Here is a 14,068-nt window from a genome sequence, read left to right as displayed (position 1 = left end):
TTCAAGCGTGTGACAGATGTCAGCATCTCATTCCGGGATGGGATGTCGTAATTACGGGGATTCCATGATGTCACATTATGAGTGGGAGGGACACATGATGAGCTCATGACCCGACCCAAAAGAGAGGCACTCAATTCATCTCTCTCTGGCAAAATTAGAGAGAGCAAGCGGGTGGGTCCCGGATTGGACTCCCCGCCCCATTTCACGAACACTAATTAGAGGAAGCAAGCGGGTGGGTTAGACGGATTCATATATAGTTTATAATTAGTTGAATTTAAATTATTATTATTATTATTTAGATACTTAATTATAATTATTATATTAATTAATTAATTAGTGTAAAATGTTGAAGGGATTTGTATGAGATGAGATTGGCAGGCAGCCCATGAGAAAGTAAAAGTAGGAGCCATTGAGAGAGAAAGAAATGAATTTTCTGTAACCAAAAGTAGAGTGTGTGTGTGAAAGGTCAGTCCCTTTTCGAGAGTGGGTTTGACACTTCCACGATCGATGCTGCTGCTGCTGCTGCGATGCATCATCATCCGTCCATTACCCAACTTTCCCCATCCGTCTCTTTCACTGATTAATTAATGGCTGAATCATGAAGAATGAATCCCCGCCCCCCTACCCCAGAAGAATCATCAGCAACGAAAGATGGATGAAGCTTAATTAACTTTGAGAGTAATTTTGGAGATGATGGAATGGAATTGCCATAGCCTACTCCTCCTCCGGCCATGAAACTGATCCATTTGTTGCTTCTTTTGATTCTTTTGTTTTTAATTCATGGCTGCGGCGGCGGCGGCTCTGATATTCTCGCCGGCTACAAGGTCTCGCTCGCGGTTCCAACGGATTATATTGTGGGGTTCGGAGGGAGGGCTTTTATCATGGAGACCAACCAAAACCAAATGGTTCCCAACTTTAGAGTTGCGCTGAGCGTCGAATCTGTAGAGCAAAGATACACGTGTTCCCTGGACGTGTTTCTCGGGGACGTCAGAGTGTGGAGCTCCGGCCATTTTTCGCCATTTTTCACGGCGGAGATATGCGAGCTTGAGCTTACTCAAAATGGCGATCTTCAGCTCAAGGGCCAGAAGGAATTGGTTGGATGGCGTAGCGGCACTGTTGGGCAAGGCGTCCAGGTAATTAAGATTTCATTTGCAGCTAATTAATTAATTATAATGGTTGCTAACTAATTAGATCATCATATCATATATATTATAATACGTGTTTGTGTAATTAATATATATTTCAAATTTGAGAAACTTAATTTATATGTATGCTTAATTTGCAGAGACTAAATTTACTACGAACGGGTAATCTAGTTCTAGTAGACGCCTCCAACCTGATAAAATGGCAAAGTTTCAATTTCCCAGCTAACATAATGCTTTGGGGCCAGAGATTGAATGTGGCAACTCGATTAACTTCTTTCCCCACCACCAACAACAACGACAACAACTACTCAACCTCTTCATCCTTTTCCTTTGAAATCCAGGAGGACAAGCTTGCGCTTTACTTGAATTCAGGTGGCTCCAAGTACGCCTACTGGGAATTCAAGCCCTCTCTGAACCGAACCATTACCTTCATCAAAGTTGGCACCAAAGGCCTCGACATATTCGGCGACAAGTACACCAAGATTGCCAGGATTCCATCTGGAACGCTCCAGCAGCCATTGCGGTTTCTGGCGCTGGGAAACGAAACAGGCAATCTGGGGCTCTATTACTATTCCAACAAGGGAAAATTTGAGGCCTCCTATCAAGCTCTAAGCTCAAAATGCGACCTTCCTCTGGCGTGCAAGCCTTACGGCATCTGCACCTTGTCCAATGTGTGTTCCTGCATCCGATTCATCACCAGAGACGGCATGAACTCCGGCTGCAGCAATGGAACTTCTGGCGGCGGGTTTTGCGGCAAGGCCCTGGTGGAGATGGTGGAGCTACGGGGCGTTACAAGTGTGTTGAAGGGCGATCTTGCCAAGGTTGGCATTCACAAAGAAGAATGCGCAGATTTGTGCGTGGAAGACTGCGATTGCTTAGCGGCGTTGTATTCGTCAAGCTCGGAAGAGTGTTATTTGTATGGGCTGGTTCGAGGAGTCAAGCAGGTTTGGGAGGGGAATGGATGGAGTTATATGGTGAAGGTTCCGAAGGGAGGAGGTGGAGACGGTGGAAAGAGCTCTGGGCTGAGAAAATGGGCGGTGGTGGCGGTGGGAGCTGCGGATGGGCTGATCATTGTGCTGGTTTTGGGAGGGCTTGGCTTCTATGTAGTTCACAAGAGAAGAAAGATCTTGCAGAGTGGTGGCGGCCGCCACCTGATCATCATGGCTTTCGTGGCCTCTTATCAGGTCATTAATTCTTATCCTTCACAGAGAGCTATTCACATCAATAATTTGTTTTTGACAGTGGATGGATTGTTTTCCTTGCAAATGTATAATATATTAATATATAAAATTAAGTTTACACTATTCTTCTGTATCTCTAATTAATTAATATAAATATCAAGCAAGTGTTACACTTAAAATGTCAAGTAACATTTTGAATAATCAAAGTCCAGCACAATTTGCTCTCAAGCAATTAATAGCATACCCTATAAGGTGGTGTGATAAGGCATCAATTAAAGCCCATTAATATTATTAGATTCAGTAATCGGCTATTGGGTTGATCTGTTGGACTAGAAAGCCCAGGCACTACCGGACTGCTTAGTTACAAACAGGCCTCTCTAAAGAGGCTGCAGGGACTTTGGTATTGCTTGTCCTCATTTGTGGACTTGTGTTATTTGCAGAATTATACTAATTGTGATCGATCAGAAAATGTGTCCTAATTATTTGATTGGAAACTTGCCCGTGAACCTCATATTTGTGGCTAATCATTAACACTAGTACTCTAAATTAATTAGGACTGTCTCTACTACGTACTACTCAAACGCAGTTCTGGGGATGAATATTATGTATAAGAACAATGCATGGTCCTTAATTATAATTAATTAAGAACTTAATTGAACTTGGTTGTAGCATAAAATATACACCCCGGGTAAGTTAATAAATGGGGTTAAAGCTGCAGTGTGTAATTTTCTTTTTCTAAGAATTTGCCTACATACATGGGCATAAATAATTGTGTCTATAATAGCTTGTTTTGTTGGTGAACGACGGCAGCTTTAACCCCAGAAAATAAGTACAGAAGAGAGCTATATATATATATATATATACTGTTTAACCCAAAGTGTATAATGTTTAAACTTTGCATGCAATATATATATTATATATATTAATTAATTATGAAGCTATATAAGAAAGATTACGCGTGTAGATATCTCAAAAAGTCTTATGGGACACGGGACAGGAACTGTTTGATTTGGTACATATATATACGAATTAAAATGCATTTAATTTCCTGTTATTCTTGAAAGCCAAACCTGTTCTTAATTGCGTGCAAGATGCTGCACCTATATATATTCATTCTAACCTGTGGTATTAGGATCAATAATTGAGTCAGAACATTAATTATACTTTCGGTATTAGGATCAATACACGACAAATTCCATGCTTACTTTCTCCTCGGATGGGTGGAAAAATTTCATTCGTCAGGCTCTGATTGCAGCCCAAGCTAGCTACATATAGGAGCTAGAATACAAAATTTACGTTTCCAACTCTCAGAAAACATGATATTTCAGAGCTTAATGTTGATTGAAGAGGGTCTTTTCTCATTGATGCATATGAGTTGAAGACATATATGCTCATCCAGTGTCGACTCATAGGCCACTAAGATTTAAGCTTGGACTCTCAAAAAAGGGCTCCAAAATCAATAATTCTAAGCATTAATTAATTTTTTTATTTTTAAAAATATAAAATCACTAATTCTATTTATCGAGGGTTTTTTGTTTGGATTCATGATCTATTTATTTTATTGTTCTATTTGAATGGAAAGACTCCAACTCCTTAAGTTTACGGATCATTTTCTAATGTTAAGTAAAGAATAATGATGTGCCATTTAATCGAGAAGACCCTCAAACTCTCTAATATTAGGTAATGAATAATTAGATATAAACTAATAAAGTAATAGAAAAAAAAGGCAAGAAGCGAAGTTATTTTAGAAGAAAATTTGATAAAAAGATTTTTTGGATGGAAAAAATTTTATCTGGAGAATCTATATTTATTTGGGCATTAAAGAAAAAAATAAAAATAAATCGATAATTTTTTAATTTATAAGACCAACTTAAAAACTTTTCATATTTTTTATTTTTTCAGCTCTTACGTTTTTAGATTTTTTTTTTCCTCTAGTCTATATTGTCAATTAGAAAAGATTTATTTTCTAAATTTGAATATAAAAATTTAATTAGTAATTTTATATTTTAAAAAGAAAAGAAAGAAAATTTTAAATAATTTTTAATATTATTAAAAAATTATCAAAATAACTTTTTCTAAGGTCACAAATATTGTTAAGATGGCCCTGAATAAATTACAAGGATTAAGTATGGATGAGTTTCAGCGAACAAACTGAAAGGGTAAAAAAACAACAAAAAGGCAATCTTTCAAAGCTTAATTAGGAGGCGTTCAAAAACTGGATCAAGAAATCCCGTGGGGATAGGGAGATGTTCGTTTGATCTTGGATACAAGTATACAACACATTGACGTCGATTGTGCTAGATCGATCGATCATGAGCAGCAGATTGGCTGCTCAGTTTGAATGGGAGAAGGTCCAATCCAAGCCCAGCTCAGCTCCTGATGATGTCCTGAATAAATATACATGTTGCATTAACTGACCAATATATGGGGGGTTCCTAATTAGTACTCTTGGTATTAATTGGAAGTTATTAAGTTCGTTCAGAGAGTCTGATCCTAGCTAGCTAGCTAGCCTAAGATATATATATAGCTGTCATGCTTCGCTCTCAGTTCTTAACAACGCTTCTCTTGCTCGGCCACCATGGGGGATTAATTAATGCGCTTCATTTCAGCCCATATATATATGTATATATAGCACTCTTTCCTTGAAAGTCTCTAGCTAAAACCCCACCATATATTTAATATAGGTGTAAATAATTTTTTTTAAAAATTTAGGGTGATAGTATAATTTTTATAATTTAGAGTGATCGAATCAACTATAGGGAGTGTCTGAAACTTAGATGTTAAAGGAAAATGATATAATATTAACAAGTATCTCGAGACGTGATTTATGATATTGAAAGAAATTGGATCAGAAATAGTTTTTGGTATAATTGTGATTCAGGCTAAAAAATTAAATTGTCGTAAGGGATTTCCAAAAAATCAACAGGACCCTGTAAGGATTTAAATTGCGCGTAAGCAACAACCATTTGAAACGAAAGAATTTATGGTAAAATCGTTCATTCAAGCCTAAGTATAATTTCTTAAAATTAATTGAGAGAGATTGAAATGACATTATTTCTAAATCTTCGGGGGTGTAAATGAAAAGTTTAGAACTTGAGGATCTCAATGGAATTTATGAAAAGTTCAGGGGTTTCTTAAAAATGGCTAAAAGGTAATTTCAAAGTTTGGAGGGGCAAAAGTGAAATTTTTGAAAGATTGGCAATGTGAACACTGCCAGCTGTCGACCACACTTCTCCCATTGTTGATTTCGGCCTTGGGAGACTCAAGGAGAGTGGTTGGGAGGTTGCAGGGCTAGGCCTAGGCCATTATGGCTGGCCTTTGGCCAAGAATCGGCCACGAGAGTGGCCGATTCGACAGAAATTGGCCGTGAGAGGTCGCCGAAAAAATCAGAGATTTGGGGGAGGGTCAAATCTCGACTAGAGCAAGGCATGTGGAGGCCATTAAATGATCGTGATGATGTTAGAGGCTAGAAATTTGACCTGAATAGACGTTTGGAAACTCAGAAATGAGTTTAAATAAGGGTCGAAGGGGTCGAGGGTTTTTGCAAGTTTCAAGCTAAAATCGAAGGTGTTAGAGGGTGAATCGAGGGCAAGGGATAAGGGGTTTTTGTTCCTTACAATTGGTAGAGCTTTCCTGGAAAGTTTGGTAGGCTTTTGAATGGTTTTGGTGAGATTTCGAGGCTTTTGAATGGTTTTGGTGAGATTTCGAGAGGTCACTAGAAACCTAAGAAGAGATTCTGGCTGGATCTTTGATCGGTCAATTAGGCCACTTTTAGCCATTCTTTCAAGCTTCAAGGCATACCGTTGTGATTGACTAAGGGAGTAGATCAAACTAGGAGCAAAAACCAACATCGTTAGTGTATCAGAGCAAAAAAAAAAAACGACTGGCACGTGAAGCACATGTGCCAACTTGTGAGGGTGCGTAGCCAATGGGTATTTTTCAATTTTTTTTATATTTTTCTAGAATTATTTTATGATTTATGGTGTTGAAAAATTTGAAAAGATATTTATTTTGAAAATTTCAAGGAAAAATAGGTGAAAATTATGAAAAAATTGGAAAAAATAGATGTTTATATTTTTTTTTGAATAAATATGATGTCTAAGGTGCTTTGAGGCTCGCGGTAGAGTGATTGTGCAATTTTTTAGGCTTGGCACAAAAACTGAGGTTGTGCACGCTTTTCGAAGTGTACTCAATTTTTGTTTGAGGTGAGTGGTTCTATCATAGACTTGGTTTCGATTTTACCTAAACTTGATTTGATTATATGCAACGGGTTTCGTTGCATGGAAGTAGTTTTACTTGTGATGGTTGTTTTCATGTGGGAGGTTTGTCCTAAAATGTTTTATGTATGTGCATTTTGAATTTTGTGCGATAAATTATGTACATGAAATGTTGTTTTATATGATGCATCGAATCATGGTATGTGACATTGGCATGTTTTTGTTGTCTATGTGAGATGTCAACTTGGGAGGTTGCTTGGATAGTGTAGCCGTAATTCCCTAAGTGTATTTGTCGAAAAAACATATGGGGGTATCTCGTGCAGTGTGTGTTGCCGGGGATGACTGCCTAGTGTTTCATGCCATACTGGGTACGTGGCTAGGAAAATTACACTAGGGTGACTAGTTGTATATGTGGGATTGAGATGTCAACTTATGATGCGACACTTGAATGATAGCACTAAGGAAACGTACCATGGATTAATGCCCACTTGTGGCGGGAGTTGAGAGTGGACACCACCTTGGCGGGTCCATAAGTGGCGGGGCTGCGAGTGAACACCACCACAAGTTCATTTGAGCGATAGCAATGTTTTTGAGGTGGATGTGGATTTCCAAGAATAGTGTTGACCATCTTGTGGTCAGGATTTGTGTTGATGTGATCCAATATGCTTTTAAGTGGAAACGTAATCCCTGACATGATTGTGAGGTGATTCCTCGGGTTTCTGAATTGATGTTGACCTTTCCATGTCGGAAGTGGTAACAATGGTTTTCTGTTGTGTCAGGAAGAGGCGTTGATGTTACTCTCTTAAGCTAAGATTGTGTTGTGCCAATATGTCGATGTGGTTGTGTTGTCTTTAGAGAAATTGCATTTTCCCCGGTTAGGATTAAGTGTTGTGTAAGATTCTCTTGGGTTGGCACATGTCAGGGATATGTTAGTTTTTGTTTCATGTTTTGTATACATTTATGAAATTATTTTGAAATTTCACTTAGATAATTTAGCATCTTATTTAAACTTTATCTTTGGAATATTCAAACGTTCCAGGTGAAAGTAACAGGGTCAACTGGAAATGAATTACCGATGAGTGACGGCGATTTGTAGATAGTTCGTAGTATGATTTTTGATCATGACGTATTTTATTTATTTAAATGATATCATATTAAATGATGGCATAATTTCTATGTTATAAATAAAGTGGTTTCAGTTTTATACTATTTGAGGTTTCGATTTAACTTTCGCTTTTATGATGGTGTTACGTGTCTTAACTTACTGATTCTAAGTTTGATATGTTAAGAAGGTAAAATGAAATTGTCAGAAAATAATTTATATTACGTGTTTGTGAAATATATATATCCTCAAAATTCTAAGTTATTTAACATGCTCGAAAATTTGGGGTGTTACAATACCTATATCTATTTGGCTTGCATTTTATTCCTAGCTAGTCCACTTCATTGTAATTGTATTTCAGCTAACTATTGCTGCTCATTCCATGCCATAGTTATAATGTCCTGACAGAGCAACTAAACGTCCATTCTTCCTCATGATTGTTTCTAGCTAAGCGAGAATAGCAAGAATTGAAGATATGGGACCGCCCTAGCTATATATATGTGCTGAAAATGCAAGCCCTTTCTCAGATGCTAGGTTACCGAGTAGCATGAATGAATTATAAAATGAACGCAATTCATGTTGGACATGGGAGTGTGCCTTCCATCACAAGTTGGCCTATGGTTTTTGTAAGGCAATATTCCTTCAGTTAACCAATATTGCACAAGAATGTAACTCTGCTGTTGTATTTACATTATTATTATTATTATTATGAAAATGACAGTTAATCATATATATATATATATATATATAGCGATAAGCACTAAGTCATACCTCTAGTGAAATGATGGATGGAAACTGTTGATGTCAATGTCTCAACCAATATTTGATGATGATGATTAGTATTCTAGCACGCAGGAGGATGGAAAACATTAAATCAGGGCAACAATTAATAGTTAGCTTGCTTTATCATACGAGAGAGAAGGAAAACACATGTGCTTGATTGTCTTCCAATCCCAATGATGGCTCTTTAGCTAGCTAGCTAGCTACCCCACGCGATCAGGAAATATATAATTATGAGGCCATTTGACTTGGAGATGATCATATCATATAGCTGAAATAGTAGTAAGATGTGAAGGAAAGTTTGTTCATGTTATGCAGACGTTTCGTGGCTCCTACAAAGTTTGAGACAACTAATGCTTCGAACGAATGATTGATAATCTCGGGGTGCATGGTTCTGAAAGTTACTGATCACAGAGAGATAGAGAGAGAGAGAGAGAGAGAGAGAGAGAGAGAGCTTTATACATTTATGTGACTGAGATTGTAGAGTTCATTAATTGGTGAGAATAAAAATCCCAAATAGTAGTACCCCTAGCTGTAAAAATATGTGTATATATATATATTCCTATGAATAAGAGAGGATTTTTGGAGGCAAGGTTGCAGACAAGTTTTGGAGCAGGTTATGTATGTTCATGGCAAGGATATTGTTTTGTTGTGATGATTAACGAGACGCATGTGAAGAGGTGGGTACGTGGTGGCTTGTCCGCTTGGAATGGAGACAATAAATATATAAATATGCTCGATATGATCAAATATTGCAACTGTAACAGAATATTAATCCAGGCCTCTTATTACAAATTAACTTTTCTATTTATTTACATCAAGTTGAGTATATATTAAATGAAATAAATTTCCATAATTACTACCTATTCTTTCTCCCCAAAGACCTTTCTTTTTGTGGTGCTTGATCGATAATGGGAACCATTGGAACATCTCTTTCTAGGGAGAAATATATATTTATATGACGCAACTGCGCATGCATGCAATCTCTCCGCGTTTCTTATACAACATCAATAATGCTTTGTTTTTAAGGAATTAAAAGTCAGTTTTGAGATAGCGTGTGGACCCTTTGATACATTGGTGCTTAATGTTAATCTGGTATTTATTAATTAATTTGTTCATCCATCCTTATTCTCCATATATATATATATATATATATATATACCAGAGAGCTGATGTGTTTTCCTGAGCTGGGAATCTCTCTCCCTCTCTCTCTGTCTGTCTGTCTGTCTGTCTCCTGGTGCTTTCTGTCCTAATTAAAGAGTTTGTTGGTCTATTAATTGTCATACAGTTGTCAGTGATAATTACAATGGTTTGTCCTTCTTCCATTACATCGATCAATCTGTGCTTGGACATGAGACAAATATACTAATTAACCTGTTCAGAGATTGGTATTTATTGAGTGGTGCATGCCCAAACAGCACGCCGGCCTTCCGGTCCCTAATTGTCACGTATATGAAGAGCAATTATACGGAGGCAAAGCCCAATTTAATGAACTGCAAGTGAAAACCGCCAATATAAATGTAATTAACTTGTTACAAAACCATTCTGTAATTTCATTTCTTTGTGGAAATGATCAATGCCAAGAGGTTGAATATAGGATGACCAATTCATTGATAAGACAGTCGCAGTAGAGTATATATATATATATATAAGCACACATATCACGTTAATGCCCGAGTAGTACTGTTGTACTTGCAGCGATATAGACAGTAGTAGTTTCAAATTGGAGGAACCCATCTCTCTCTCTCTATCTATATATATATATATACATGTACATCCTCATCACCCATATAATTTGCTGCATATTATGCTTGGTTCGGACGAGCAAGGAGTCAGCGACTATTAGGGCTGGCAATAAGTCGAGCTAGTTCAAGACTTAACTTAATAATTAATTTAATAAGTTAGCTCGTGATGCAAATGAGTCAAGTTTGAGCTACCATTAACTCGACTCATTTGGTTCACGAGCCAACTCGATATACTTATATATATTAATTTTATAAATTTATTAAATAAAAAATATTATTATTTAATATTCAATAATATAAATATATACTTAATAATTTTATAAATATATACATAAAAGTGAGGTGATAGTCAATTTTGAGTTGAGCTGAGCCAACTCGTAGTCATCATTGAGTCAACCTCGAGCTAAAAAAATTAGCTCATATCGAGCTCAAGTACAAACGAGAAAAGAAATGAAGAACATGTACAAATGAGAGAGAAAACCTTGAATGAAAAACCGACTCTATCTCTTGTTTTTCTTTTTCGTTCTTCTTGATGCACCAATCTTGAGGAATCGGTGGAAAATTAATAGGTAGAAGAAGCGGTGGAGATGAAATCTGGGGATCAGATCAACGGCCTCAAATGCAACAGGTTAAACGACAAGATGATACGAGAGTAAATCAAACGAGTTATGAAACAACGAGGGGAGATGCTTTTTGGCCCTCCAAGCTCATTGGGTTCCAAAACGACATCGTTTTGGAGCAGCCAATAAGCAGATGCCATATGGCCCTCCATCCCTTTATCAAAACAACAGCGGGTTTAAGGGTTGACGCTTCACTCTACACAACATGCTTTATGACAACATGCTTTATGACCATACTGAATATAGTGATCATATTATTGGTTGATTAATAGTTTGAAGACCAAATTGTGGCTCAGAGAGAGAGACAGACAGAGGGAGAGAGGTTGGGCCATGAGAATAATAATGCAACTAGCTCTCTTCTCTCGCCCATAAATTTGGAAGAGGAACAGAAGGGTTCGTACAATTAATGACAAGGAAAACTTTGATGGAGGCGCACGGTGCTGGTTCTGGTTAGGTTAATATATATATATATATATACACACATACAGAATACAGAATAGAATAGAATGGCACGTGGAGAGAGAGAGAGAAGGGGGGGGGGGGGGGGGTTGGGAGGGTGGGGTGGGGATCCAAAGAGACGAAGGAAGACGTCAAGTATGGAGTTTGTATCATTAGCTGTCAAATGCCTCCAAACACTTACTCACGGGGGATTTCTAAGCAGTTCCCCCTCTCTGTCTTCTCTCTCTCTTCTGCAAATCGCCGTGATCAATTTGTCCTCTCTCTCTCTCTCTCTCTCTGTCTCTCTCATACATAGAGAAACCCGTTAATATATAGTCATGTAATTTTTTTTATATGCATTTATCAATTCAACTTTAATATTACTCGCTATTTGACGACATTTGATTGGTTTGAAGCATTATTTTATTATTTATTATTTTTTGCTAACGTTTGTGCCTCCAAAATACAAAAATTACTTTCAACTATTTCAGTTTTCCTCTCTCTGATCATTTTCTGTACTAATAATTAATTATCCTTCCTTGAAAAAAGCCTGATATATAAAATAAAAATATCACAGTTAACAAGAATTATAGTGGAAGTGACACGAGAGCCACACAATCTCATGTTCAAATCCCTTGCTTGTCGTCCTTTGCCTAATAAGAACACTTTTCATCCTATTGATAGTATCTGAGTACAGCAAGAAGAGAAGATCACTGTGAAATTTACCTTGTCAATGGCGTGTTTCTTCCAACACATGTGTGCCTTGAAATTCATCCTTACCCGTTCTACCTAGAAAAAGAATCAAAGTGAAATGGAACATGGACAGGGGTTGAGTATTATTATTATTGGCAGTAGATATATATATCTATATATATAGTAAGTAGTGTGAGTAAATATATACATATATATATATATATAAAGCTAGAGCACATCATTATAAACAACCTTGAAGCCAAGGGACAGATTTGTCACTCCGACAATTTACTATATGTTACGTCGTAATCTTGCGTTGCTCATGCAGCAACCAAACAAATATTGCTGATGTAGGTTTTGAGAGAGAGCTCATCTTCCTCTCTTTTAAATCTGAATGATCCATATATACGCGCAGATATATAGCTGCTAGCTAGTAGTTTGCAGAAAGTTAAAAGAGTAAGAAGCATGAGTTCCAGGAAACCAAAGAGAGCTGCTTCAAGTAAAACTTTCCAGCGGCTTCGTTCTGCCACCAACTCTAATGCAGTCAGTTCTCTCTTCATTTAACCTCTTGGTCTTGGATTTTCCCCTCTTCAGAAGATGCAGAGCTGTCTCACTTTAACGGCCACAGACCATGCATATATATATATATATATATGCAGCTTAATTATGAGATCAAGTAGTAATGAAAGACTTTAACAACCCAACCCAACAGCATATATGTGTTTGTATCTAATTGATTAGAAACAAGTTTCCATTATTTATGAGTCATTTTCAAAGTGCATGATGGAGGGTTTGAAGCTAGTTGTAATGATTTTCTTATATATTCACGATGATAATATATATATATTATATATATTCTTCTTTCTGATAAATTTGTTTTCTGATAGGTAAATAAAACCTCGATCATAGTAGACGCCTCAAAGTACATAGAAGAGCTGAAGGGAAAAGTAGAAAGACTTCAACAAGATGTTGCCACTTCAAGCGACCAAACTTCGGCATTACCCATGGTACCTAGCTAGCTATTGTGAAATACAAAGGGACATATCTATACACAATCCTGGTTTGCATATTGTATATATATGGGGAAGATCATATATATAGTAACTGTAAATCATTAATTTTGTCACACTTTTCAGCAGGTTACTGTGGAAACCCTAGAAAATGGATTCCTAATTAATGTGTTCTCAGAAAGGAACTGCCCAGGTTTACTGGTCTCCATACTGCAAGCTTTTGAGCAGCTGGGCCTTGATGTGCTCGATGCTAGTGTATCATGTTCAGACAATTTCCGTTTAGAAGCTGTGGGAGGAGAAGTAAGGAAGTATCATTAATTTTTCTTTCTTATATATTGTCCTTTTGCTTCTCCTGCTCGTGGTTCATATAATGGATTCATTTTCACTAATCTCGATCAGTTTTAAGAATTAATCTCTCATTTTCTAACTAATTACATATTAAGAATGGTACGAGCTAGCGTGTTGTTTGGGATTAATTATCCTAGCTACAGCTGAACCACAGATTTTTTGCCTCTTAATTTGTGTCTGAATACTTGTCCTTTTTGGCATTCCAAAGATAGATTAGATTGTTCAAGATGTAAAAGGGTTATATACTTTTGCAGAATCAAGGACAAGAGGAAAGCATAGATGCTCAAGTGGTAAAGCAAGCTGTGTTGCAAGCCATCAGGAACTGGAGTACTGAAGGCAATGAGCAAGATTAATTAATCACCTATTTGTTAATTGTTATTATAATCTCTCTCTCTGTTATCTCTTCTCTTGTTTCTTTTTCTGTAATGCCAAGTCCTCTTGTTTCTTATTGCTTTCTTTTGTAGGCAACCTAAGTTAGCAAATGAAGAGAGGCTTTGAGACTTCATGTTGAATGAATATATATATATATATATATAGCAAAATTAAGCTCCCTCTAATTAATTTCTTTCTATCTATCCAAAGTGATTATTTAATGTTGATATTGGGCAACCCTAATTAATTTCCTTACATCTCAAGAAATTATCAACTATTTTTTTTTCTTAAATACAAACATTTTTGTTATGTGTAAAATGTGTCTTTTAATTTTTAAAATATTTATACCATTTGAAAAGTAGTTGGTAATTTCATTAAGAAATATTATTAATTACTTAGAAAAATACTTATACTTAA

The 14,068-nt window shown here is 36.7% G+C and overlaps 2 protein-coding genes across 4 annotated transcripts; both read left to right on the top strand.

Moving 5' to 3' along the window:
• Positions 1-432: 432 nt before the first annotated feature.
• On the top strand, positions 433-2,491 carry LOC127790393 (G-type lectin S-receptor-like serine/threonine-protein kinase SD2-5). 2 transcript variants are annotated; one of them, XM_052319894.1, is made up of 2 exons: positions 433-1,133; positions 1,487-2,491. In XM_052319894.1, the coding sequence occupies exons 1-2, from the start codon at positions 732-734 to the stop codon at positions 2,468-2,470; spliced, it is 1,386 nt and encodes a 461-aa protein (XP_052175854.1). In that variant the 5' UTR covers positions 433-731; the 3' UTR covers positions 2,471-2,491. The 2 variants fall into 2 exon arrangements, with proteins under 2 accessions (XP_052175854.1, XP_052175853.1); XM_052319893.1 differs by having other exon boundaries at positions 438-1,133; positions 1,286-2,491.
• A 9,680-nt stretch (positions 2,492-12,171) lies between these two features.
• LOC127790616 (transcription factor SCREAM2-like) lies at positions 12,172-13,825 on the top strand. Of its 2 annotated transcripts, none has more exons than XM_052320194.1 (4): positions 12,172-12,464; positions 12,809-12,928; positions 13,061-13,231; positions 13,534-13,825. In XM_052320194.1, exons 1-4 carry the CDS (start codon positions 12,387-12,389, stop codon positions 13,630-13,632), a joined length of 468 nt encoding a protein of 155 aa, XP_052176154.1. In that variant the 5' UTR covers positions 12,172-12,386; the 3' UTR covers positions 13,633-13,825. The 2 variants fall into 2 exon arrangements, with proteins under 2 accessions (XP_052176154.1, XP_052176153.1); XM_052320193.1 differs by having other exon boundaries at positions 12,173-12,464; positions 13,058-13,231.
• The last annotated feature ends 243 nt before the right edge of the window (positions 13,826-14,068 follow it).

Source organism: Diospyros lotus, chromosome 14, assembly GCF_014633365.1.
Source record: "Diospyros lotus cultivar Yz01 chromosome 14, ASM1463336v1, whole genome shotgun sequence".
In the NCBI taxonomy this organism is placed as follows: domain Eukaryota; kingdom Viridiplantae; phylum Streptophyta; class Magnoliopsida; order Ericales; family Ebenaceae; genus Diospyros; species Diospyros lotus.
Note: the sequence above shows the minus strand (reverse complement) of the source record. Positions and strands in the feature narration are given on the sequence as shown.

Excerpts from the sequence above, each read along its gene's own strand:
- LOC127790616 (XM_052320193.1), top strand. The coding sequence starts at position 12,387 with ATGAGTTCCAGGAAACCAAAGAGAGCTGCTTCAAGTAAAACTTTCCAG. Across the intron at positions 12,465-12,808 it reads CTGCCACCAACTCTAATGCA|GTAAATAAAACCTCGATCAT; the intron begins GTCAGTTCTCTC and ends GTTTTCTGATAG. Across the intron at positions 12,929-13,057 it reads AAACTTCGGCATTACCCATG|CAGGTTACTGTGGAAACCCT; the intron begins GTACCTAGCTAG and ends CACACTTTTCAG.
- LOC127790393 (XM_052319893.1), top strand. The coding sequence starts at position 732 with ATGAAACTGATCCATTTGTTGCTTCTTTTGATTCTTTTGTTTTTAATT. Across the intron at positions 1,134-1,285 it reads CTGTTGGGCAAGGCGTCCAG|AGACTAAATTTACTACGAAC; the intron begins GTAATTAAGATT and ends CTTAATTTGCAG.